The sequence below is a fragment of the Aquila chrysaetos genome, chromosome 3 (genome assembly GCF_900496995.4).
Source record: "Aquila chrysaetos chrysaetos chromosome 3, bAquChr1.4, whole genome shotgun sequence".
NCBI lineage: Eukaryota > Metazoa > Chordata > Aves > Accipitriformes > Accipitridae > Aquila > Aquila chrysaetos.
In genome coordinates this window covers 8680950-8708835 of record NC_044006.1, presented here as the reverse complement: position 1 = coordinate 8708835, position 27886 = coordinate 8680950, and the positions used below count along the sequence as shown (strand labels likewise).

The following is a 27886-nucleotide window of genomic DNA, read 5'->3' as shown; positions in this document are numbered from 1 at the left end:
GTCAACAGGCCTTAAGGAGGGGTTGTGCAAGAAAGAATTACAGAATCCAGCCCAGCCGCAGCTCTGACACCTACGATAGCTCACTCACACAGGCGCTTCGGGAGATTGTGAGGACAGAAAATAGGGTACGAGGCTTTGTGCAAACATGCCAGTTGGCTCTGGGAACAAGGTGGAGGAGGAGCAGAGCTGGACTGCAAGCACAAGGCTTGGTATTGGAGAAGCAGCGTTGCCAAGAATGTCATAAATACGATGGCAGTCACGGGGAGACTTAGAAATGCACAGAGTGTATAGAAGATTAAAGGCGACAGAGGTCAAAATGATAGATCTGGGAACAGGCATGAATGTAGGAACCAGCCCCTGTTTATCCCCAGGGGCCCATTAAGCCCAGGTTCTCTGGGAGCCATACTGAAACTCATCCTAAGAATGGTACTTTAAAAATCCAAGATTTCCTGGCCTTCAATGAAAAGCCGTCGTATGACCAAAAGCCATCGCATCCTTACAAGGGGAGGGAGAAGAGTAGTTTCCAAGTACTGAGCATGTTTATTGTCATGCCTGACAGAGTAATTCTTTGTGGATCCAGCTAAGATGACAAGAGGATCCTTTGGACTGGAACGGTTATTACAGTGACAGCAAAGCAGCTTTCGCTCTGCCCTTTGTCCAGGCAGAACAAAATCCCAGAGTTATAGGTGGGAGACTGGGATGGAGGAAAACAGATAATAAATTACAAAAGATGATTTGCCCCCAGTGAGCACAGTCAGTAGCAGCTGTAACAGAACTGGCTGTGCATGTACACAGTTTTTCATACTGGCCACCTTTAAAAGTAATTTTAAGTGGTGTTTTTGCACATGTGTAGAATGAGCTCCCAAGGTAAAATTATTCATGGTCTTCTAATAATAGGTATGTCTGTGGGTTTGGGTCTGTATAAATGTATATGCACTTAAAGAAGAGGAGAATTGATTGCCTGCTCATATGGCAACGTTTGTGTCATCTGCTGGACGAGGGGGTATAAAACATATAGTAAAAGGCCTTCTGGTCCTTCACAGGACCAGATTTTAAATCAATTGTTTGATCAGTGGAAGAAAGTAACATAATTATTTGGTAATTTATGACATTATGGCAATGCTTTGGGATGACATCACTGTAAAATCAAAGTAGAATTATAAAATGCAAATACAAAGAAAAAATATATGTAAAAGACAGGTGTCTCCATTTAAAAGGGTGTGTCCTTATCTTGAATTAATTGATTACATTTTAAAGGATATTACAGATGATCATTTACCATAAGCATTTCCATCTACCTTTCACTTGCTAAGAGCACATCAGGATGACTTAGGAACAAAAAATGAAGATGGACAGCCCACAGAAACACTTCAGGAACTTGACTTTAAGTAGCTAACCCTACTTTGCAGGGACAGAAATGAGACAATATTTTGTGCTGCATTTTTAAATAGAAAAATTCATTGTGAGCTAGAATGAAAGAACCTGTTAAAGCTATGTTTCAGATATACGTCTCTCCTGAAAATTGAACTACTACAAGAGACTGTTGCTCTCAATAAACACTCACCTCCACTGTGCTAGGCAGCTGCTTTAGCGTTTAACTGTAACGCTGATCTTTTCTTTGGTGGAGCAAAGAAGGAGCAAAAGTGAGCCTTAAAGAACCCTACAGACAAGTGAAGACTTACAATATTTTTAAAATAATAACTTCAATTCATTTTTTCCTCCCTTAGCAACAACCAAGCTGCTTGAAAGTCTCAGGTTTTCAGTCCTACTCTTCTGCTCATCTCACGGGAAGGGAGACGGCAGCTCAGGCTGCAGCTGCCCGAGGGGAGGGCGCAAAGCCCTGCAACGGGAGTTTCACCACAGCCGAGAACAGAGGACCAGCCCCGCGCCAAGGTGTTCCTTTACTCATTTTCACTCTTCTTTCCGTGAAGAAAACAAAGTCATCTGGATTTCAGTTTCAAGAGAGTGAGAATCGAGAAAGATTTATGAATACATAACTCTGGGAGGAAATATTTTTGTGTATTATAAGGTGACCTATTCACAATAAAACTCCCCCAAACTGTATACAGATCGAGCTGGAAAAAAACCAACTCCTTTGAGTCACATTTGCCACAAGGGGAAAGAGAAGCCAGACATGATGTGTACCTTTCCATACTCTATTTTGGGATTTTAAGATCCTATTTCTTTCAGTTGAAAGATTTTTCTTAAAACTTTGCTTTTGCATAACTCTTATAATATTAACATTGCCAGACATGGGCTGGTCTGTGACCTGAGGAAATGCAAAGCACTTTGGCAGATAAACAAATAACATCATTCAGAAAACAAGGAGACTTTTCTTGTTTGGTTTGCTGCTATGATTGGGTTTCTAAACAAAATGGAAATGTGTGGCTTGATTAAAATCACCATCTCACCTCTGCATAAATAAAATTCATTCATTCTCCACTCCATCCATGGATCAATACCAGTCAAATTTGGGAGAAGGGGGTATTTAAGTGCCATTTTCAGGAAAGCATGTGTAATTCTGCATGCAAAAAATAAGCAGATGTGCCATTAGCTGTTGTCTATTGGCAGTCCAGTTACCCACCCGAACACAATTCCTGTGACAGTACCAGCAACCGCAGCCATCGAGACCACACATTAGGCATATGAAACAACACTTCTTTTTTTTCCTGCACTATTTCAAAACTCAGGTCTTCTTACAAACTGAGACCCCCAGCTCCAAATATACAAGCACTTAAAGCCAGAGTCTAAAATTCACATCTAAATCTGTCCCAACCCCAGTGTTCAGATGAACCAAACCCTGCATTCGTGTAGTTGGCATTGCCTCGGGCTGTGGGGATTTAAAAACAGAGGTTCACCTTTGCTGTGCTGCATGAATAGCAAATCTCTTCGCACAAGTGACACCTGCAACACTGCTTAGTTATGCTGTCTGGTAACCAAGTGATAAATTGACAGCAGAGTCAGAAAGAAAGGCAAATTCCTTAAAGATTCTGTAGGCAGTCACCTATAGATACAACATAAGCACGTACAGGGGGAATTTAGTGAAACCTTCGGAATTCAGATCTTTGAATCTTGGACATGTTTACTTGAATTTACATATTATTATATTTTATATAGAATTACATTATTAGCAAGAGGAAGGAGGATTCAAAGGAGATAAGTAAGATAACTATTTTACTCTTAAATGGGGAAGCCAGGGCAGAGAGTGCAGTGATTTGTTGGGTCCCACAGGTGACAAGCAGCCAAAGCTCAGTGACAGACCCAAGGTCGCCATCCCCCTGTGCGCTGCCTTGCTGCAGGAGCTACCGACCTCGTTCTGCAAATGGCACAAACCCGCGGTAACACTGCTCACCGGCCGCAGCACCTCGGTTTCCACTAGTATTGCAACAGGTTTCAGAGCCAGATTTTCTTGGAGATTTCTAGTTTGGGTGTTGTCTGCATGCAAACAGTGATGGGCTTTGCAAGACAAAAGCAGGAGCATCTGCAAATCTTACGGGCACCTTTGAAGAGCCCCAGTGAGAACCCGTGCGATACAGACACCGATTGCCTTAGAGAGTAGAAGGGAGTAATTTGTTTCCCATTCATCCCACCAGGGCTTTGCTTGTCAGGAATTTAGGTCTTTCTCCCCTGGGAGGTATAAAGCTGCATCTTTAAAGCTGATTGCACACATCTTCCTGTCTAGACAACGCAAGCTACTGCCAGAAGGAAAGTATAAAATTGGGGAATGAATTCACTAGTCTTGGTGATTTTATTTGCTTGAAAGTAATCATCTCTCGCTTATTTCAGCTCACTGTAACATGAGGCTTAGTCCATTAACCGCTGCACATTACTTGCTATCTCCCTGTGGAAGTCACTCCAGCTTCCCCTCGAAGAGGGCGTGCATGTGTGTGGTCAGCTTTGAGAACAGCGCCGGGGTGATTCAGATAGACCATCCCTGGCCGGTAGCGAAAAGTGGGAAAACAGAGCTCGACTAGCAACATTTAATTAGAAGCAAATACAAAGCCGCGTGAGAAATCGCTTCCTCCTACTGCTTCCCTTTTCCTGCTGTACACAAGAAGATAAGAAAGCACCGAGAGGCTTGCCAGGAGTGGCACGCGGTTGTGGCACCGGCTGCCCTAGGAAGGAGCCCCAGCTCCCCCAACGCCCACCTTCCTCTAGAAACCGAGAGAGGCTGCAGAGTTCAACCCCTGTCTCAAAGCTTTTTGACACCACAAACTATTCCCTTGCGCAGACTCTTTGTCAGCCCTGAGGCTGGGTTTTGTGCGTTTTCGGACACTCCGCAGCGGACGAGAGGAAGATGTGCTTGTCGGAATAGCCCCACCTTGGCACAGCGCTTCTGTCGTGCCTATTCAGCTCCCTTCCTGGTGGAAGCAACTCTGCGTCTTGGATTTTATCATTAATTCTCATCATTAATACCCTTTGGCTTCAACAATTTCAAGGAATTTGGGGGGAAGTCTTTACTCAACAATACTCCTACCAAGATGGAAAATTTCACTGTATTGTCTCAGGGAGAGTGGCATATCAATAGCTGTCAGTAATTAAGACAAAGACCTCATCCGGATACCGTATCATGTAGCAGCTTCCCTGCCTGCTTTACTTAGAGCTGACATTGAGCAACAAAGCTGAATCTTGTCACATGTTTTTGTTCAATTTAATGTACTTGGGACGTAGCAAAAGAACGCAAACCAGAAGGAAATCTCTGCCTTGGTTCTTTCTACTCCTTACCAAAGCAGTCTAAAAAGGCCTCCAAAGATAATCCTTTGAACATCTGATTCTGCTAAATGATGAGTTTTTATTATACTCAATTTTAAGTGTTTCTTATTTTGGTGATAATTTTGTCAAAATTCCAAGGACTGAATCTCATTTGCTCTGCTGCTCCTTACAGTAAATGACAACCAGACTCCCAGTGTCTAACTGGGATTTCTGCTTTCACGTGGGGTTAAAATACAGGTCTGGGACAGAGACAGCAGCTCTGGGGGGAAAGCAGCTGGGGGGGGGTTGTTCCTGACTGTCTTGACACTGACCTTACATTGCAATGTAAGCAAGTTGTTTCCTCTCTGTGCCTCAGTTTCCCTACCCCTACAAAGGGCTGATCCTCTTTTCGAGATGCTTTGACTATCTCGACTGAAAGTTTAAAAGAAGAGGCACTATGCATCTGACTACTGCACATATGCAGATATGGGAATTTGGAGATCAGATTTTCATAGCTGGGTGAAAATATGAATTTTTTCCTACTAAGAAAACCATCTGTGTAATTAAAGAGCTTCCATTCACATTCATGACAAAAGATTCAAAATTCCCCCAGCACAAAAAAACCTCTCTCTGCCACAAGTAAATCAGAGGCTGCAAATCTGCTGATTTTGACAGAATCACACTGGGGGAGTTTCTCAGCAGAGGGCTCTGCCACCGGTTAGCAAAGCCGTTCCCTTGTCGGCTGTCGGAGGCACCATGGGAACCGGCCTCAGCCCAGCTGGAGCAGAATGAAGGGTGGCAAGCAGAGCTGCTTTCTTATCACTTAACCTTGCAGCTTCCTCTGCCACAGTCCGTTCATCCTTCCCGGCAGACAAGTGAGGCAGCAATGCTTCAGGTGCAGCCCCAGGAGCATCACACTGTGCAACCGAGATGTGGCACAAAGCTTGAGAGCAACCATGCTGGCAAGGGGGAAGATGGGACAAGCGGTAGCAGCAAGAGCACCTTGGAGTTACTCAGTTCAGCCTGAGACGATGGATTTGACTGCATGGAACCAAATCCCCAGAGCTGAGCCCTCTGCCAGGCCTTAGTGCCGGGCCTCCTGTGATGCAGGTTTGGGGTCCAGGAACCATACCATGGCCTTTGCTCAGGCATCGGCTATTTGACTGAACGTCAGCCAGATTTTGGAAAGGATCTTGGCCAAAAAGCATTTTTGGAAAAAGAAAAAAAAGAAAGGAAAAAAAAAAAAAGAGAGAAAAATAAAAGCAAGCCCCAGGAGCCTCTCTCCTCCCCAGTTTCTTTCTCATGCTGAAACCCACAACACAAGACAAGCTCAGAGAGAGTAACTCAGGTCTGCCGGAAGCATCAGGGTTTCAACAGTTGTTTCCGAATGAAATAGAGACCCTAGAAAATCTTCACCGAGCAGCAGCAGGCAGGAGGAATCCAGTCCCTTTCCCCCTGAACAGCCATTAGCCCAGCAAGCGTGACGCTCCCCCCAGATGTGGGAGACCCAGGTGCGAGTCCTCGCTTGGCACGAGGCACTTCCAATTCAATAGACATCGGTCTTGGGAGAGGAAGGGAGGAACTGGAGGCTTAGCTGGACAGTGAAGCCCGTGAACAGAGAGCTCAGATGTGAGTTTACAGGACGCTATCCACCCTGCGTGAACTTCTCCTGTGGATAGTCGAGAGCGCCCTGAATGGGATGAGTTATGTCAGCATTACTGCTGCGCTGGAAGTGTCCACATTCATGGCAAACAGCCATAAATTCGAACTTTGGTTTACTGCGCACTGACTCCCCCATGTACAGTCATACAGTGAGAGCATACATGAAAGAGTAGTCTAAATCTTGCATCTGCCTAATCCAAGCATACTTCTAATCCAATGAATAACCCAAGCCTTCTGGACAGCACAGGCATCACCCTCAAACCAGTTGGTGTACTCTCCTTGCCCTCACCTCTGCCAAAATTACTTTCCATCAAAAGCAATGTATTCTGAATTGGGCTCAAAAGTTTCAGTGAGAGCTTTTCATTCACTCAAAGCAGGTTGGCACATGGGAAAATCCCTCTGCTCCCTCGAGGTACCTGGTTCACTGATCATCTGCCCTGCACCTCTGCATCCCAACTGCACCCCAACTGTACCATGGAGCAATCCTGCCTGTCCTCTTAGGGGTGAGCTGCACTCGCTCAGCCATAACATCTGGGTGACAGCGTCCCTTTCACACAGGGGGATGCAGACCCAGTTTAAAGACTTTAAGCAACAGAGGATGTAACTTATCTCCAGTTAAGGTCTCCCACTAGCTAATTATCCTCACTGTTATCCAGCAGTTCTCTTCTTGCATTATTTAGAGAAAGCACACAGGTCAGCTCTTCCTCTAATCTTGGTTTATTAGATATCATATTTGATATTCCCTGTTTTTCAGTCCAGTCTCGCATCTAAACAAAAGCAAACTTCAGTCTTATCTGTGTTTTCCTACACTACTTTTGATTTATCTAGCCATTTCATTTCCTCAGTGGCTTCACTGAGCTTTCAGATACATAGATCTCAAGGTACAGCCATGCTATCAGTATGGTAGCAGTACAGCGTGAGGGGTACTGACCTACTGACCTACCCTTACGTTTGATGGGATATTAGTTTTGAAAAGAACTTCCCAGATGTGCCCAAAATCTGCATTTTTGGCATTGCACATCTATCCCTGCATTAGCACATGTAACGACAGTAAATATATCCACAACCCAACAGCTCAAAGCTCAAGAGGCACCTACAATCATCACAGTTGTGCAAACAAGCCCCATAGTCCTGCAGGTAAATCAGGCATGAAACGTGCAGTCAATCTGTCGTACGCTGTTCTCGAATTGGGGGCAGAAATCCCTGCAAGAGCCAAAAGCTGCCGAGAGCCCGTGCGAGGCTCCCACTCCCTAGAAAGGGGAAGGCCACGAGAATGGTACAAAGACGTTGCACAGCATGAGCTGGCTCGGCTGCACAAGTCCAGCACAGCCTGCCCACGAAGTGCAAACAACGCAGGGTTTCGTCCCGGACCTCAGACTTCCCCTTCACTGAACAGGGGGAGTTGGGAAGGTGGACAGAAAAGGACAAACTCAACTCCTCTGACGGGCCCTCAAGAGTAAATCTTCCTGGGCAGGCTGGTCTGGGTTTCAGCAGGAGCGCATCTCCAGCCCAGCCCTGCTTGTGAGAGTGTGAATCATGGTATCAAGCTGTGATTTGGTTTTAAGTTTCCATCAAAGTTGTGGTTTCACTAATACGCAAAGGAATTAGTTGAACGTTGGAAGTCACATACGGTTAAAAGTCAAGGTCCCATGCGAAGCCTAGGCTAGAAAACAATGTCTCCTTTGACTTAGAAACCACAAGAAAACACATACAGTAAAATTCAAATATAAAAGGAAAGTGGAACATACGTTTGTTATTGTAAAGCAGCTCCTGTGTGCTCCATTAACAACTCTACCATTCCAGCTTCTTTTTAATTAAAAAAAAAAAAAAAAAAAAAAAAAAAAAAACCCACACAGTGAAAGTCATCCAAATTTTAAAAGTTAAAACCCAGGGGAAAGTTGGGTCAGCTGTGCTGAACAGGAGCCCCTCTCTGTACAGCTTTCCTGCTTTAAAGAGGAGAAGCGAGGAGGAGACTAGCACACACAGCCGCGTGATGGGTCGGGGGTACCCGCTGCCCTCCGCTGCCCTCCGCTTCAGCACTGGGACTTCGTACACCTGGTCTGCGTTTGGATGTTGTACCAAGTTAAACAGTTGTGTAATGTATTTAATTTTTACTGTTACAATCAAGCCAGTAAAGGAGATGTAATTATGGCAGTAGGATGATCGCTCATAGCAGAATTACCTCCTCCCCTTTGCTTCTGAAATTAAGCCCACGGGGGGACGTCCTTTTCCACATTCACTGCTGCCAGCGGAAGGCTGACTTGTGCCCAGTTTGCCCATTACTGCCACGCTGGAGGTTACTGCTCCTGAACCTCTGTCAGAGGAACTGTCAACAGCTTTTAGCGTTGTGTGTGCCAAGAACAGAAGAGACTGAAGACCTCACCGACATCCAAGACATCTGCATTGGCAAGGCTTCTGTTAAATAAATAACAACTCCCACATGATTTTAGGATAGCGGCAGCAGGCAGGGACTGAAGTCTCAGTCCACTTGTGATATCTCCCCCCTCCTGCTGTGGGGAAGAGATGGGGAAGGAGTCGTCCCCGATGCTCTGGCCTGGAGGAAATATTCCCTCCTCTCTCCCAGCCCTGTTACTCAGTTTAACCCACCGCGTTTGACTAACCAGAGACCCCAGAGCTCAGCAGGCGCCGAAGCAGGTCGCGGGGACGTTGCCTGCCTGTCTGCAGGGGACCACGGCTCCGGCGGGGGCCGAGACCGCGTCACCGCGCGGTGCTTGGGGAGCCTGCGCGAGCGAAGGAGGGCCCAAGCGCAGGGCTCCCGATTCCTGGGGAAGCGCCCAAACCACCGAGCTGTCACCGAAAGGCGGGAGCCAGCCACCGAAGACTGCTCTCTGCAAAGGTCCCGAACGACGCTCGCCCCAGACGCAGGCTCGGCCGGCTCGGTGTCGGGCTGCCCGAGCATCCGAAACCTCCGGCTGCAGGAAGGCGCAAAACTTTCTGGCTGAGGAGCGAGTTTTTCCCCCACCCCGGGTCAGGGACCGCTGATGCAGGGTGTGCTCTGGGCACGGTGCTGCCTTGGAAAACTGGGGCCCCGAGTGACCAACGTCCTCAGCTGCTCTCGAGCACAGCAGCCGCAGGTTGTGCTGAGCGGATTCGATTATCTGACGCAAGTGGTGGAAAAAAGCAGGTTTGTTGATGAAGAACGGAGTTAATAACATGGTGGAAGTGAGAGAAACAAAGCGAGAGATGCAAATGAGCTACTGGTTACTTATGTGCTGGTTTTCATTCAGAAGTATTTGAGCCTTTTGTAAAGGTAAGTTAGAGAAGCAATACATCAGGGGAAGGATTTGCTGAGATGGCAATAAAAAAATCCAAAATGCCAGAATTAGGCACACTACTTTGAGAATATGACTACAAATTACTGTGCTGAAGAGCTACGTAAAACACCAGCTTCCTTGAGGATTGTTTATGGCAAGGTAAGTCTGAAACACACAGGTGCTTAGGGAAAAAATTAGAAATAATAAGAAAAACAAAAAGAAGTAAAAAAGCCTATATTTACTCTTTGAGCCCAAGACTTAGCTGAGTTCTCATAAACAGATTTTTAACAAAATAGTATACCTCAGCCTCTCTACAGTCCATGGCAGATGCACATCTGAAATCAGTGCCCTGTGTCACCACTCTCAATTATATGAGGTGAATGCAGCAGCAAATCACACATGTATCTCACAGTCCCAGAGGACTTCAGACTGTGGGAAGACTATGATGTGAAATGGGTTTGTCTCATTTATACCCATGGGCTGCAACACGTGTAAAGGCAACCACTTCTAATGAAACAAGTATAGATCGGCTATCCAGGTTACAGTTGGACAATCATTTGCATAAATCAACTGCTCATCTTCCCTAAAAGCTCTTCCTTCCACTTCCCTTGAGGGAAGGACAAGAGTTCTGCTTAGAACTCCCTGAAATATCACACAATCATGTGAAATATCATTTCCATCTTGAAAAGAAGATCTGGCTTCATGCAAAGCAGTAGGACAAAACCAGAACGACTAAGTTTAATGAATATCTTCAAAATAGTATTTTTATGGCTTTTAAGGGATCACAGACTCTGCTTGACCATGAGGTGAAGCTCATCCAGACCCAACCTTTGCTACCGAAAAGATCTTTCCTTCTCATCACTGCCTTCAACAGTTCAAAGACAGCAGAACCTTTGCTGAAGAACTGAAAACCTGTCTCTCTCTGAAGCAGAGAGCTTCTGATCATCACATTTTCCTGTGGGCAGTAGCTGAAAGACACCTATGCCGGCATCCAGTGTTACTGAAGTGCTACCACATGCCCTGTTTCCCCTGGACAACAGGATAGTGAGCAATGCCAACAACCCAAAAATTTTACTTCCCTTTAAGAGGTGGGAGCTCCTAGAGGATTATTGAAAATAATGCTGGGAGACATCTCAAGGAATCATCTAGTTCATCTCTCCTATCCCAAGCAGAATTCAAATATGTCCATGTCCTTCCTAGCAGATGTTTGCCTAAAAGCATGCAAAGATGGAGATTTTTACCCCTCTGGGCAGGGCGTGTTGCTGCGGGGTGAACTTGGACAGAGCTAGGTTTGTGTTTGGATTGCCACCTCTATCCCAATCCCATCCATAAGCTCTCTACACAGGAGCAGTCACTGCCTTTCCTAATGGACAGTCTCTTCCAGAGCCTTGACTGGAGCAGCTGGGTACAAATAAGCAGCTGTTCCTCAGCTTTGGTGAAAAATTGTTGGACACTAATCATGCCTACCCCTCCTCTGCAGTCTCAGTGACCGGGTGGACCTGCAAGATGGTAGGTGCATGCAAACTTCAGCTTTGTCCTTGCTACGCAGGATTTCCTTGCTGTTCTCAGTGACTTAACACCTAGGGAATACTCACACTGGCATTCAGCTTACATCCCTAAAATAGAAGCCTGAGTTTCTCTATAGCTAACAGCAAGCTGTAGTTTCCTCCCAAGAGTGACTCAAACACCTAAACTGGGAGCCTACGCTTCTCCATATGACTCTAGATGGCCTCTGAAGTTAAATGGTGTGAACATTACACAGCATGCATGGCTTCTCTCTTCCTCCCCCAGGCAAACAAAGTAAATGCCCTCTTCATGTGGCCCATCTAGCCAGAGGTTTTGATTAACCATAATCTTCTCCTGCCATACTTGGAGTGCACAACTGGTGCAGAGTCTTGTGCACAAACTCTCGGGGCTAGACACGTGAAGAAGAGGAAGCAGCATCAGAAAGATAAACCACAAGATAAGGCCTGGAGGATATGAGATCTGCTGGTCTGTAGCTTCAGAGCACCCAAAAGAAGAAACTTGCTTGCAAAACGCAGTTTTCAAAAAATAAATATTGCAGGCCAACACTGTGCTGCAAAAACTAGCCAACATCTCTTCCTCCAGAAGGTTCAGCTCGATAATTAGTCATGTCGAGGGTTAATTTAATGGGAAATTTAAAAAAAAAAAACAAACACAAACCAACCAGATTTTTTTTTTTTTTAAAGGAGTTTGTATTTTAGAAAAAGTAATCAAAATATTGGCAAAGCAGTATATCAAAAGTGGTTGTAAAATGTATGGGACACGAATGGGACATTCAGCCTTAGTACAAATCCCACCACCTTGGTGAGCTTCTCTCACTCAGGGCAAGCTTGGCTTCTCAATGTTTAAGTCCAAATGTCTAAGAGACAGCACTGCGTTCAAGAAAGTTGCTATGGAGAGGTCCTAGCGCTCCAGAAAAATCCCAAGGGTGGTGTGTTCACGTCTGTCATTTGAGAAGTGCTGTGGGTGCCCAGCACCAGGTCTGCAGCAGGCAGGAGAACCCCAGCCCTGTCACCCCTGGGTCAACACTGCCATTCCTGCTCTGGGGCCAAACACACTCAGAACCTGTTGAAAACAATTTAATTTAATTTCCTTACAATCAGGTGCCTTTAACTCATGCAAACTTCCCTCAACACAGCGCCTACCTTTTAAAAATCTCTCCTGTTTCATTTTCTCTGTTTCTGTACTGTTTGCATCTGACAAGAACACAAAAGTTAAAATTCACTGAGGGGAAAGAAGAAAAAGAAACCTTGAAGCCAAATAACTTATGACATGAAAGCTTTGGATTTTACTAGCCTTCCCAAGTTTCAGATGTCATAAACCATACAGGTGCAACTATCTCATTGCTCAGCACCCATATGAACCTTGTTATGTTAAAGTGAACACAAATCCAATGAATACTTCCAGGTTTATAATAAGCCTTCATAAAGAAACTGTCCATATTTTCCCCATATGCAGGCACAGCTGTGCAGAGGCACATCTGCTCGGGAAACTAACGTGGATCTTTGAATTTATAGTTTAACATCCTTAAGCTTGATGGCAAATTATGGTAAAACTAGGAATATCAGTTCCTGTCTCCAATAGAAAATATAAATCCCTCTTTGATTGATATTGATTACAGGAAGGAAACAAAGCACTTATATTTCCCCATGTCACGAGAAACTCCTTCATTGCAATAAACATCCGGTTGACAGGAATATCTTGGGAAAGTAAATGATACTATACTTGTAACCAAACTGAGAAAAGAGCAAGTGCTGATTGGCCATATAGTTCATACAACCATGTAGCTTCAAACGCACCACAGCAGGCTACGAGTTTGTCAGATTCATAAACTAAAAAGATGGAATATATTAAGGTATGTCAAATGTGATTGCTATTTATTATTTTCCTGTACCCTTTACTCAAATATCCAGTCCGTATATGCAAGTCCAGCTCAACCGAAGTAAACAATTTCATTGATTTAACAATTTATGGCTTGATTTTAAAAGGGAGTGAGCCTCCAGGGGAATATCTAACATATGTTTGAAGTTAATCACAAGCCAACCGAGTGAAATAAGTGGTATTGATCACATGCTTAAAATTAAGCATAAATTTCAATGTTTTCCTGGTCCAGGCTTGCCATAGCAAGTCCTGTGTGCGACTGGAACATCCGTAGGATGCACCCCAACTTGGCTTAGCAAAAGTTGTAGCTGTGGATGATCTGTACAGTTGCCATACATCATTACCAGCAATATCGCCCTGAAACCTTGCAACACCAACCAAAAGCCTGGCTTTCTTTCCTGAATGGCACTGGCTGAAACGAGGAGGAAATAAGTGAAAAGACTGGTGTGGCCCCAAACGGCTACAGCGCAGCTACTCAGCCATTATTTTACATTACCCTTTGAAAGGTGAAGGAAAAGCCCTTCACTCTCCGCAACAGAATAAGGGTTCAGCTCATCCACCCCTCAGGTCAGCAAAGGGCCACATTTTGTTACCTCCATCACTGTCAGCTTGAATTTCATTCACTGGTTTCTGCAGGCTGACTTCCCTTCTCACAAGCATAGCTAGGACCAGAACTGGACTCTTTAGGGCAGTATAAATGATACCTCAAAAGGAGATATAAAATTTTGTTTCTGTAGTGACATCAGCCCAAATCACAAGGGAGCTCCTGCCTAAATTAATGCACCCTTTCTCTATAGCATTCCAAAGCCAATAAACATGTCCTCTCTATATTTACAGCTTTACGGAGGCCAAACTTTTACTTGAAATCATTCCCACTATGTAATTATCTTGCCCTGCTCTCTCCTTATCACACAGGTTTCCCCTCGGTGGCGTACATCCAGGACAAAACGAAGGCAGTGTTGCCACAGATGACAAGCAGAACTGCGTGCAAGGTGGGACGTGGCGTCAGCAAGTTACATATAAACCAGATTGAAAGGGATGTACTGAGTGCTTGAATTACACACGGGTGAAATTCTCTGACCTAAATTTAAACGGGCTTAAAATGAGAAGTTCTACCACGTAACCAGAGGACAGAAAAAAAAGAGTAAAATTGCTAAGGAAAAAGCAAACGCATGAAAGACATTTCTAGCAAAAGGCAGCTGTTAACTCTGGGGAAAGTCCAGTTTAACATCCATACCTTCCTAATCCAACCCCCATCGAGGTTCATGAAGGTTGCTTTGCTTTTCTCAAGCGAATGTGTAGGAGTCGTATACAGTTTGGCTGTACCGACCGGAGAGGAGCCGAGGTCAGATGCAGCCAGAAACACAGGTAGCAACTCTGCTGCGTGGACTTCTCTGCAGGAACCTGGGGGACCGCGGCTCCAAAACCCTCACTCACCGCCGGCAGGAGGATGTGGTACCGCAGACCTAACGCGATCTGCTAGTTATTTTAAATCTGAGTTTGGTAGGTCACTGAGCTACGCTGAGTGTGAAAGCCAGGCTTGACGTTTGTACATTTTGAAAGCCCTAGTTTACACAGAAGAGTCTGTTATCACGATAAAATGGGCTCAGCTGGAGTTCAGGACAGCTGGGCTTCTTATGAAAGAGTTGGGTCACAGGAAGTTTAACATATAGCCCAGAAAAGGTGGCAAATATTTTGCCTAAGTTTCTGAGCTTTCACGAGCTAATCTAAACCAACTTTCCAAACGTCTAGGACTTCACCACAGTCCAACTTCACTTTACACACATCTACAAGCACACCCAGGTTCACATGGTCCTCCTCTTTCAGGGTCAGCCCCCAGCAAGACTTTCAGAAATGAACTCACCCCCCCGGTTTTCCTGTACGGAGTTGTTCTCCAGTCCCTTACCTGGACGACGGGGTGGCCTCCGGTCGGTGCCTTGACGGCCCCTCGGCTTCCCTCCGTCTCGTAGTGTGCCCGGTGGTGGGGCTTCGGCTGTACCTCGATCCGCAGCTCGTAGGAGCCAGACTGGCTGGAGAGCGGCCACTCGAGGGGCGGGAGCGACTGGACGGGCAAGCTGGGCAGAGAGAGACCACACCGGTTGAAACTCTTTAGCACTTTATTTCTCAGAGCCCTCCTCCCTTCTTCCTCCAAGTACCCCTCCGGGGCTGCTCTCGCTGAAACATTTAGGAATCTGCTATTAATTTCAACGAGAATATGCTGTCCTGCTCACATTTGATTGCAAACTCTGCTGACACTCACGACGAACACAATAATTTCTGTGGGCCCATCTCCTTGCAGGAGAGAATAGAAGAGAATATTTCTATTTCTTAGAAGTATCTGTAGCAGTTATATTTTTTCAAAGATCCCCCTCTTTTACCTAGCTTTTGCTGTGCATCTTAAACTTTGATCGCAGAACATATAGTGAAATATTAACTCCACCTACCATTACTTACCAGTTGTGCAAGTTCATAATCTTTATGATTTCCATAAATATTAAAAAGCACACAAATAAAATGCTAAATATTCTTACCTGATACTAGTTTTCCTGTTACCGAAATGCACAAGGGTTTATAACATGAAATTAATACACCGAAATGTACAACTAGACCTTGCACTGGGTTTTAAACAACTTTTATTTTGTTAGCACAAACTGCTGCCAGGACCGATCTAACAAGCCAAGGAAAGTCACGGCCCACGTTCTTCGCTCGCAATTTGTGTTTAGCAGGTCGGGAGCAGCACGGGATAACGTCAGCGTGGGGACAACCTTGCTGCCGAGCGGGATGGCAGGGCTGACAGGGTGCCAGCGGTGACTGCAAGCGGAGTCACGCATTTGGCAACCTCCGTCCTGGCAGTTGTGCACCGCTCAGGGTCCAGACCTGCACGCCGCCAGCACCAGACAATGGAGGGAGTTGATGAGGGCAGCGCCAACGGCTGAGATTTGGGTTAAATGACAATTAACAAATTAACAACCAACAATAAGTCACTTGGGGTTGACTGAATGCTCAGTCTGACTTGGAGCAGCGTGCTCTATTTTGAATCAGGAAATATTTAAAGTATTTTCACCCTTGGTGGAAATTTGTAAGCGAGACATTCTCTGAATTTAGAAAAGCGATCAAACCATTTTCTTTAAAAGCAGCAGGATTGAATGGGAGCGTTTAGCCTTTGTCAAAGGCTGTCTGCAATCTGCTCTTTAGACAAATAATTTGGAAATCTTGAATTTGTCATATGCTGTGCTTTCAACGAACCTCAGCTTTGATGATGTTTCTTCCAAACCCAGATTTTTTCATCTCTCAGAATCATAATGGACTGGGCTCCCATTAACCAGTACTGTCCCTGAGCACTTAGCTCTGCTTTGCAGCAGGATCCGCCCAGGGAAACCCTCCCTAGGGATCATCATGCATGACAAAGGACATCACACCATGAGAAAACACACAAGCACAAGAAGCACTACATACCTGCAGATAGGTATTGCAGGCACCAGTTGCTTTGTCCAAGATGGAGGTACCAACAAAATTGATTCTGGGGCTGAGTTTCTCCTGTCCTCCTGCTCGCAAGGCCCGTGGAAGTCAACAGTCTGAAAGACGTGACACGGAATGCTGTTTTTGTGGGAAGGCATTGATGAAGGATCAGGGCTGGTTTTCCAAATTTTCGTGGGAACACCACAGGAAGGATCCGTAGGAAGGCTGTTCATAGCATCCATGGAAAGAGAAGCGCTGGGCAACTGCGTGTAAGTAACTGAAGAGTTGTCTTCTCTCAAGGGGATGCGAGGAGAGGATTGTGGAGAGGGGGTCCTTGACTGTCGTGGAGAAGTGGAAGGCAGCTGAGTGCTGTAGAGCTCAGTGCAAGAATACCTCCGTTTTGCACCTGGTGACGAAGACCTTGAGTTGGGACAGGGTGATGGTGAATGTCGTCCCAAGCAGGTTTCCTCCGTGATGCTTGTTCGTGGTGACATTATTGGAGAGGTTCTAGGAGAATAATGAGTATGGATGTTTTGAAACTGTGGACAAAGGTCATCACTAGGACCATTATTTGGTGAAACACATGGTGATGTGCAAGGAGATACATTTGTCTCTGAAATGAAACTTGCAGAGGAGCCGCTACTAGCTGGGCTCAAACACAGTGGTTCTCTGTAGCCCTCAAAGCCAGGGACAGGCAGGGTAACCCTCGGGCTAGTGGTAGCTGAGTTTGACTGATGTTCTACCAAAAGAACATCTGTGTCTCTGCTGCGGAAGGGACCCCCTGAATGAATCAGTTCATGATATGGAGTAATTTCAATCCTAGGGCTCGGAGCAGAGGCCCCTGCAGCGTTGGCAGGGTGTGTAGGTGTTGTCCCTATGCTATCTGGCTGTCCATATCTGCCCATGGGATCTGCAGAAAGGCTAGAAAAAGGCAGGGGGCATGGCTTGAGGCCACAGTCCAAGACATCATGAGCGTATGTAACTCCAGAGGGTGGGCTGTTGGTTTTATGTGGAGTCGGTTCTTCTGGAAAAAGAAGGGTCTCTTTAAGACTATAAATATTATTACAGAAGCTGAGCAATCATGGATTAAAAAAATGCATATTTATCAACTAGTTTGATCTGATATTAGGTAAATAGTTGTTTAATTCTTTTTAACTGCAATTAATGCTTGTGGAAAGTACTGGATTAACAGCCAGGGAAGCTCAAGTGCTCAGAGCAGATGCAGCATGGACAGAAGCACTGCAAACACCTCCACACTGCCCGGCCGGGCTCCCTCTACCTGAGCCCTGAGCTAGAGGGATCACCTGGAAGGGTCAGCACCACGTCAGCCTCTCTGCCCATTTCAATGCTGGCCTTCCTACTCCTTCTGCCAAATATACCCCTCGGCGCTAATTGGGGTGTCGTGACTTTGGGCAACTTTTGTCAACTAGGAACTGGACTGAGACCATCACGTCACAAAACCACTTCCAAATAGGTCTACCTAAAACCTAAAGGTTGAGGAACAGCTTTTGGTGAAGGGAGAAGAACCCTTCTTACCCAGCAAAGTCCAGTCAGAAAGGGCTTCATGAAACCAAAGCTGAGCTTAAGCTCTTAAATTAAAAACTCAGTTCTGTGTGATGATTTGTTTGGCTCCATATCATGTCAACAAGTTTTGGTGACAGGTTTCACATGAGAAAGCACCAGGTAATCAGAAAACACGTTCACAAATATTTTTTAGAAAAGAGAGGGAGAGATAAAAAGGATCCAGCCCCATGGTTACAGGCAATCACTTTCCAGTTTCAGCTCAAGGAACGTTTTGGCCAGAGAGGGATTATAAAATACACGGTAACAGGTCCTAAGTGTTCAGTGCAACCCTCTCTCCTGGTGCAAAAAAATCTCAATTTTCAGTGATACTCAGTCTTGCAAACTATCCCCAGGCTGCAGAGTACAGGGATGCTTCTAGGCAACACAGAATTCCCACCAGCACCGCTGAGCCCAGTTCTGATCTCCAGCACCCCATCAGGTGCTTAATGCCAGCGGCATCCGAGAGAGCAGAGTCATGCCAGGCATCCCCGGGACAGACCCCTCAATGTACATCAGCTCCCGTAGTGTCCCCAGCCTGGGAGCTGAATAATATTTGTCATTACATAAAAGCATGCAAAATGCTATCAGGATTTTTTTCTGTTTTTAAAGATTTCAATGTATCCAGCAGGAAATACCTGAAACAGCTCCACAGTTTGAGATTGATTCTCACTATCTGCTCGTCCCTGGGCACAGATCAGTATGTGTCATAGGTGAAGAGTATTTCATTTAAATATTTAAATAACTGTTCCAGCATTTTCTCTAACTCCTACACTACTTGAGGCAGCATTTCCCATGAGCAAGTAATATTGTACATAAAGCCAGGTAGGAGCTGACTGTGCTTTCTGCAAAAGTAGCAAAAGTTCGTAGTGAAATTTTTACATACAGAGAGATTGTGATTTAATTTCAGGGGGGTTCTGTTTGTTTTCAGTTTTAAATGCTTCTTAGTGTGAGAGCAAAATCCTCCACTGATTTTTGACTACTACCTTTTGTGCTTAATGTTTTGCACAACCTGGAGAAAACTCCACAAAAAGAAAAAAATGTAGCAGAAAGTGCTGCGCCTTCATGTTTAGTGGGAAACCCTGACAGCCAACCAAACAAACCAACACACAGAATGTCTATGTGACGGGATAGGAGACGACTGGGAGAGTCCAGCTTGCAGATTCCTTAAGGTTCCTCTGGCTTTTAATCCCAGCACACAGCTGTTTTGGGGATGGGGAAAACAGCAACGAGTAACTGAATTTTGAGCCGAACATATTTTTAGCATCGTTGATCTCAGATATCAGAGCTTTGGCATTCACAGGAATAGTGTGTCATTCGCATCACTCAAACTCTGACGCATCAAGCCTAGATACCGATGCTACGATTCACTTTGAATAAAACTCATCGCTCCTTCAGACTCAGTGGAGCAACACACCCCTCCGCAGTCACACAAAACATCAATCCCACCGCTTTCAGAAGAATCACTCCAATTTATGCTGATGCAAGGGAGCAAAATCAGCACCAGGCAGAGTGAGGCTTGACGCCAGGACTCGAGGCAGGATTCGTACAGTGACCAGCAATCGCAGAAAAGATCTCCAGGCTGAACAGCTTCACATCAGGAACAGCTGACTGTTTCAGTTCCCCATTCAACACACCTACAGCAAAAGCTGCCCCCACCGTACACATTAAACCACATTACCTGTGCCAAATACACAGACAACAGGAAGAAAATTACAGCTCCTCACAACACACGTTGAGCAGCAAAGCTGGCATGTATAATTTGTGTTAAGGGGTATGGGGAAAGCAAACATATATTTGTATGTGAATGTGTAATTTTTAGTCTTCTAAATAACAAACACACACCACCACCCACACTTTCTGCCTATTAAAAATTGGGCTTTAGATAACCCGAGTTTTCTTTGCTTTTCTCTGAAATACTGTGTTGAAACGAGCGCTTTCATCCTTGGCGTTCACGCTCCAAGAGGATCCACGTTCCAGATATTAATAACAATGTTTACGCACAACAACAAGCTGCAACATGCCCTTGCCTTCCTACAGCGCTCCGGCAGAGCACTCCTCTGCAGTGCTTTACGGGCTGTGCAAACCGGGATTGCTCACCCAGCGCTCACAGGCAGCGAGCGAGGCAGGCGCCCTTTGCCAAGCAGACAACACCCACAGCCTTCCGTAGAGCAAAAATATTTAGTTTCCCCCCACACGGCAAATTATCAATAAAGCAGGCAGCGGCACTGAAAGGCGGGCAAGACTGCAGACAAGAAAAACCTCGGCTCGTCTGAAGAGTGCCTGGGGAACCGCGCCGGGCAGAGATGCCCAGAGGCTGAGGCCGCGTCTCGGGCACGGGAGAGGCTGCCGGCCCTGACTCATCGGCACGGCTTCGTCAGGACTCGGGGCTTGCGAGGTTTGGGGAGATCTCCCGACCGAGTTCCAGCCCTGCATAACTTCAGAGGCACGATGAAATCACTGTCCCGGGTGCTATTGCCCACGCCTGTGATGTCAAGGTCTGTCGCCATGGAAATGCCGGTGATGCTACAATGCAAGGCTCTGACCTCACCGGGGAGGGAAAAGGGGTGGTTGGGTGAAGCAGCAAGTGCTGCTCTCCGGAAGTAAACGGCTTTTCCATCAAAATCAGGAGAAATTCTGCTTTTTGCTTCAGTAGGAGGGGACTGGCTACCCTGCTCCTGGCCAACTTGGCTAAGGCAGGCTGGGGTTTGGAATCTGCTCGAGGAAGGGGCAGACCCAAGCCAACATCCCAGCTTCTCCAGGCGAGCACCGCGGGAGTTTGGTTTTGTAAACAATATCAAGAGAGGGGCAGCAGGGGACGGGGAGATGTTGCTCCCCGGCAGCCCAGCTGCTTTCTCGCTGCATTTGCAGAGACCAGCAGGAACGTGGAGCAGCCCAGGGCACGGGAATGGCTTCAGGCAGATGGCCCCAGCAATACCCATGTTTCTCCCCAAGCTGCCAAGTTGAGCTTGGTTAGGGCGGCAGGAGCTGAGGACAGCAAAGCTCGCACTGCTGGCCCGCTGCCACACTGGAGATGGCAGGGAACAGCCCAGCCACCCACCAGCTGAGCTCCCCAAGGAGGAGAGAGGCCATTGCACCCCCTTACAAGAGAATAATTAGGTGACCAATCAGCCTAGCAGAGGTGTTTTTCAAGAAACGAAGCAGCTTCGAAGCCTTTGTGCAGATGCCCCAGAGGTACAGCCTTGCACCCAAGGTTGTGCCACCTTCAAGGGTTCATCTGTCCCTGCATATTGCATCCCAGAACACAGACGGAAGCACTGCTGCAAAGGACTGTCCTCTCCACCGCTTTTCTGATGGACGTCTTGGCAAGCAGCACAGCAGCTTCAGCACAGCTCCTCTGACAGCCCTCTCCACATGCAGTTACAGTGCTTCCCCCCCTCCCTTCACGGGGGCATTTCCCAGCCTGAGGTTTCACTGCTGAATCATCCTCTGATTCAGTACCAAAAGATCCTTCTTGTTTGACAGGGGGTTAAAAGAAAGTGAGCTTCACACCCAGACAACACTGGCACCTCCTCACGTTCCAGGTCAGCTTGACTGTCAGCAAACAGCCTAGTCCCCTGTGTCACCCCGTTCCCGTGAGCAGGCAATTCCGACCTCCAAGGCCCCTCGTATCCCACCCAAACTGCCTCCAAGCTGCCAGCTCCTATTCCCCCCTTTTTTCCATAGCCTTTACCCAGTTACTAGTTCACAAGACCATCTCTACTCTTCCCACAACAGGAAATGGAAGCAGGGCTCTGCGTCCTACCATACTGGAAACAAACAGCAAACCAGCTCCTATAGACAGACTGAGGAATGCTGCAGGCAGCTCCACCAACCATCTGGTGGCTGGGCAGCCTCCCCAGGTGGGTACCTTCAGCACTGCCCTTAGTACTGATTAGCTAGAAGACTTAAAACACAGGTGAAAAAGATCAAGGGATTTAAGTTTCAAAGGACTTAACCCTTGAGTTAAAAAAAAAAAAACAACTCCTTTTCACACACCTCCGAAAGGAAAAGGTCCTGCTGGGCTCCAGAGATTTCCCAAACTGGACGGGACGCACACCAGTGCGTGTGTGCACACATGGTTTTGCAAGGGCCCACCCTCCGCTGTTTTTTAAACAAGGCAGTAACTTCAAAGCCATTTAGTCGGCCAAATGTGACCTTGCCAATTAGCATGAAATTAGGGAATAACATCACCCCAGCAACTGCATTCCACAGTGGGTTTATACAAATCATCATCTAGGAAAAGCTAAAGACAGCCGCGTGTGGGACAAGGGAGGGCAGGGGGAGAAGTTCGGTTCTGACCTCACATCTGTTTGCTGCAGTGCAGCTCCTGGGATTTCAGTGGAGTTCCTTATTTGCATAAGTAAAAGAGTCCAAATTTTTTTTAATTAGTTTGCTAATTGTAATTTGAAGGGGCCATTGCAGAGCTTTTTTGCATTTTTCAAAAGCCGAGTCGTCTGTTATTTACGCTAGCTGCTTGGAAGCTCAAAGTGAAAGTTGGTTTCCTGAGTGAAATCTGGTATTCTCTGTTACATGTGCATATTTGTTTCCTCACTGCAGGGCTGCTGCTGAACACTGCCTCCTGTGTTACCGAGCCAGTCACCAGGACTGAGCTGCAAGCTTTTTTTTTTTTTTTTTTTTTCCTTTTAATAGCTTTGTATTGGGGAGAAAAAGAAGGAATGAGGCAAATTATGCAGGGCTTGACACCTACAAGACGTGGCAACGTCCCTGGGAGCCTGGCTACAAACAAACAACCATTTAGAGGAATATTAATATTTATAGATGCTCCCCGCTTCCCCTCTCCGTATTACACATACATAGACCTTGTAGAGTCATATCACCAGATGCAATGTAAGAGTCTGCTGAGCTACAGCAAAGGCTTGAGCCTATGAGAAAATACTCTTTCCCATTTGCATTCTCACCTGTTGTCTTAAGGCAGGATTTTGTCTGGAATCTTATTTAAAGGTGGGGTTTGTTTGGATTTTCAGTTTCAAAACACCCCTCAGAGGATCAGTTCTCGGAAGGATTAACCTCAAATATTAAAAATTATGTGGCAGCTTTACCTATCAGTGGATCATCACACAGTGAACGCAGAACAAAAATACATGAAGTGAGCTGCTGAAGCAGGGCAGTTGTCTGGCTTTTCAGTATTTTGTCTCTCATAGTGGCCAACAACAGGTATTATGGAATAATACACAAAGCAGTTATCAGAACTTACTCATCTGGGAGTCCTGTTTGTAGGAGCTAGTTCCAATGCTCACTGACTTTCTGTTAATCTTCCCCCCTGAGAAACAAGGATATTCAGCACCTTTCAAGTTTGAAACAAGCTAAAACTTGGGATACCACTAGCAGTATCTCCACATGTATCTCTCAAGGGAATGCATCTAACACATTTTTTTAAAAAGAGACAGAAAACATCTTCAATGCCCAAGTGAAATCACAATTTCAACCTAACAGCACAGGATACCCGCTTTACCCAAACTTCCCAAAGCCCATTCACCTGGGCACATCTCTGAGTTCAGCCCGCTGATGGCAGATGTTTCTGATTTGCAAATGCTGAGATGATGATAGCTAATTAAAGTCTGGCAAGTAAGGGTAAAAGGCAGATGGAAAATGGCACTTTGTACAGCACTCCTGCTTTTGGAAATGGTTGGCTTAGAGAGGAATATCTAATATTAATAATATTGACTGTTGCATTTTTATTTACCCTTTTTTCCCCTGTTGCTTTTATAGCAGTCCATGTTCCTGTCATCTCAAGCACACATAAGCACTAGTGAATGCCAACCCCTTTCAGTAAGGATATTTCTGGCATTTCCATGGCAACAAGTTGTGATATAGATCCTACTTTTAAAATACGAGCTTAGGTGGAAACTGTCAAATCCCAACCTTTTAAAAAATTGTTTACCTGAAATAAACTTTCATCCCAATCTAATTCTAGAGCCCCAAATTTACTTTTTTTTTCCTAAAAAAAATTTTTTTTAAAAAAAATTCACTTTTAGCATGTTTACAGAGATCTGTTATTACAGGACCTGTCATGAGCGGTGGGTGGAGCAGGCCAGACTCTGAGGAAACCAGAGCCTCTTTCAAACGGGCTTTGAATGTAGGAACCAGACTGAAGTGCTGGGATCCAGAGACACTCCTATGGTTTTGGTTCCATTTTGAATCCTCCACTGAAAAGGACTTGTTTTCCCAAGTGCAGTTCAGACGAGGCCAGAATCGCACATGAAAAATGAGCATCAGTTACCACCAGCATGTGGATAAAGCCCTTTCTCAAAATTTGAACATTTTCTGTTCTCGTGTAAACACGCTTTAATCTTTTGTACATTAAAGGTCAGGGATGTATACTGGATTGCTTACAGACTCTAGCTGGTGCCTTTTCAAAGTGAGGGAGAATGTTCTCCAGATTAGAATGCTAATATATATGGTTGTGATCTTTTTTTTTTTATGCTAATGATTTCCATCTTTGCAACAAACAAAATTACTACTAATTATGGTTTCCAGTCATTCAAATGTGGAGAAAGCAGGCTCAAGAAGGAAGTTACTTCTACTACAAGCATACGCTGCTCTGCATTTATGTGGTTTGAAGATTAAACTTTCTACCCCCCACCTACGTACTATTATATTCTGTGGAACTTCCCACTTAAGGCTTCACAGCAGTATGCTCTACTATAAAGATGTGAAAAACACCAGCATCTGAAGCTTTCACTGGGATTTAATGTATTTCCATTAAAATCACTGACCTCTCCCCATCGTGGATTTATTTTAGCATGGTTTGATCTACATTAAACCTTGAAAGAAAATTCAGCTTTGTACATTTCTTGACATTAACCATCGTCACTCAGCTTTGATGGTGGTGCACAACTTTATATTTAAACAAGTAAACAAAGAATAAAGCTGAGTAACAACTCCCCATTTCGCTAATGGCACCACCATTCAGGCCTAACAGGTCTCCTCCTGCACCGTCCCCTAGGAACACAACATCTCTTTTTTCAAATGCCCTAAAGGAATGCCACCTCTCAACTGTGCAGAATCAAAACATGTGTATCTTAGAAACAACATCCCAGCAATTCTTTCCTCTGGGTCCTGCCTCTTTTGCCTTTGTCTGGTTTACGCAAATCCGTATTTTATGGGATAGGAAGTATCGATTTTTAGTATCATCAACTGATGGAATTACCATTTAGAAAGTCAGGGAACACTGGTCACGGTGCTTTTAGTATTACGGATTTGTATAAACTCAGAAAAACAGGAGAACAGACTGCCACTTTCTTCTTTTTTTTTTTTTTCCTTAACTTAACTTAAGCTTACAGCGTTTGGACCCAAACTGGGATCTGGATCTCCCCAGCTCCTTGCCATCCAAGCAGGATGGCCGGACTCCTCTCAGGTGACTAACTCCTTGGGGCTCCCAGACCCGCTACTCAAGCCGCCTCTTTGAGTTTCCAGAACACCCTCTACCATGACGATGGTGGTCACAAGGAGACGGGCCGAGCTGAGCTCTTCTGCTTCGTCTTTCACAGCTGCACTCTCGCACCCAGGCGCACAACTCCGTAAATAAGAGGAAGGTCCCGCGGCCCCTTTCGGCTGCTCCATCACCAGACGGGGACCGAGCCGCTCGCCGCCCGCGACAGCGACCGTTCGCAAGCGCCCGCCGCCTCAAGCAGCACCGCAAAACCCGACAAGCCCAGCCCGCCAAGCAGCACACCGCCCGGCATCCATCGCCGCGCCGCTCCCGGGCACTCAGAGCGGGGCCCGGGCCCGGGCCCGGCCGCACACCCGGCGAGGGGCCCCGGCGGGGCCGGCCCCGGGCGGAGCAGGCGCCCGGCAGCACCCCGGGTCTCCGCCGCCCTCCGAGGGGCTGCCGGAGGGCGCAGGCAGCGCCCGGCCCGGCCCGGTCCCCCGCAGCCGCTCGGCCCCGCCGCCCCGTCGGGGCGCGGCACCGGCTCCTCCTGCGGCGGCTCCTCACCAACCTTCAATCGGCTTCAGGTAGTCGTAGTCGAAGAGGATGGAGAAGTCAAACTCCTCCTGCGGGCTGCCCTCCCGGGCCGGGCCGGGGCCGGGGCCGTGCCCGGGCCCCCCCTCCTGCGGGTCGGGCTCCGGAGCCTGGGCGGCGGCGCTCATGGCGGCCAGAGCCCGCCGGGCAGCGGCGGGGCGGGAGGGGAGGCTCGCCCGGGGCTGGCCGGCTGCCGAAAGGAGCCCGAAGCGCGACAGCCGCCGCGAAACCCCTCGGTATCCTTCCAAGTGCAAGTGGAGAGGAGTTCGAGGGGAGGATAAAAGCGGGGAAAACGAGCAAAAAAGATCTCCCGGGGGGGGGGGGGGGGTCGCTGAGGCGGGCACGGCTGCCCCCGACGGCGGGGGGGGCGGGCGGCGAGCGCCGGCGGCGGCGGCACACGAGGGGGTTTGCCGCGACGAGCGGTGGCAGCTTCCTGCTCCCGAGCAGCCACCTGCCGCCGGGGCCGCCCCCGGGGAGGAGGAGCCCGGCCCGGGCCGCACCGGCCCCGGCCCCGGCCCCGGCCCCGGCCCCTGCCCCGGCCCCGGCGGGCGTCCCTCCGCGGTGTGTGTGTGTGGGGGGGTGTCGTCTGCAGGGGTCGTGGTGGGAGAGCGAAGGAGAGGGGCCTGGGGAGGAGGGGAAGCGGAACGGACAAGGGAAAAGCAGGGACGCCTTGCGCAGGGATGGGAGCCTCCAGAAACCGCCTTCAGCCCCCAGTTCGGTGAGCTGTCTCTGCCCCGTTACCCTTGGTTGGGCATGACTTGGTGCCTCGCACGCAGCCGCCTCCTCCTCCCCAGCACTCGGGCCCCTTTCTGTTGAGGTTTCCAGGGTCTCCAGCAGCCCCAGGTACCCCAGGTGCTGCCCTTGCGTTCTCCAGGCTTCGTGTGTCCTGCGCCACGTGCTCCTGCCTCCCATCGCAGGCTGCTGCTAAGGCAGCAGCAGGCAGGTTTCTGGGTGCGTCTCATTCTGCAATCACAGGCCACCCGCTCTTAACTGGAGCACCTTTAGAAACATCAAGTCCGCGATGCACAAGGCCTCTGTTCTCCTCCTGCCTTGCTCACAAACAGTGTTTCACAGAATGGGCTCTTGCCGCGTTCCCTGCTGACCACACTGCCGGTGCTGCCAGCTTCCCCAAGTACCCTCGGCCACCTTCGCCACATTGACTCTATTCATCAGCATCTTCCCCAGGCCCTTCACAGGGTGCTGGTCGCTGCCCCCCAACATCCTTCTACCCCTCCGATGGCTGCTACAACCAGCAATGACTTCACTCGTGGGTAACTGGAGAGCCTAAATTTGTGTGTTTAGAGCATCTGTGGTCAGAAGACTCTGTTCCCTCGCTTACCTGTTTGTATGGTCCCCTTTATTAGTGTACAGATGGCTGTCACCGGGTCTGTGAGTTTGAAAAATGCTCTTAGTCTGTAGACAGGGAAGGGAGGCAAAGGCAGAGGGACCAAGATCATTAAAAAATTATTTTGGTGTTTACTTCAACTTGTTTTTATTTGCTAAGCCTGTTAGCACAACAGCATTAACTACATTACAAATCTGACCCCAAGTTACTTGTCTAAGGTCACAGAAAGTCTGTTTTACAGCACACATGAACCAGCATGTTTACGCTTATACCCTATCACCTTTATCATTAATGTGGCCAGCCAAACCAAGGTGACAAATCACCTTCTCGTCACACCCTTTTGCTCCTTCCTTTGCCAGTTCGGAGTGCAAGAACTCAGACTTTTGCTATGCTTTGAAATCAGTTTCTACATTATGCTTCTGAAGAACCCCAGCAGCAAGCTTTGCACAGGCCGGTCACCCCGCAGCAGCTACAGGGAGATGTTAGAGGCACCTATTGGTG

The 27886-nt window shown here is 47.2% G+C and overlaps 1 protein-coding gene and 1 long non-coding RNA gene across 4 annotated transcripts in view; one reads left to right on the top strand and one right to left on the bottom strand.

The window, feature by feature from the left end:
- Nucleotides 1-26536, bottom strand: part of NFATC2 (nuclear factor of activated T cells 2) — a 94916-nt gene extending 68380 nt beyond the window's left edge. For 2 of the 3 annotated variants that reach the window (XM_041122554.1, XM_030010112.1), the window contains exons 1-3: nucleotides 26018-26536; nucleotides 16491-17517; nucleotides 14941-15109 (exon numbers count right to left, since the gene is read on the bottom strand). In XM_041122554.1, the coding sequence (XP_040978488.1) occupies nucleotides 14941-15109; nucleotides 16491-17517; nucleotides 26018-26168 (1347 nt within the window). In that variant the 5' untranslated portion in view covers nucleotides 26169-26536. The remainder of the gene's footprint in view (nucleotides 1-14940; nucleotides 15110-16490; nucleotides 17518-26017) is intronic. The other variant, XM_041122555.1, reaches the window with a different exon arrangement.
- Nucleotides 26537-26687: 151 nt separating this feature from the next.
- LOC121233196 lies at nucleotides 26688-27519 on the top strand. The gene is made up of 2 exons (XR_005932096.1): nucleotides 26688-26991; nucleotides 27115-27519. It is a non-coding gene; the product is annotated as an uncharacterized LOC121233196 (long non-coding RNA).
- Nucleotides 27520-27886: the final 367 nt, after the last annotated feature.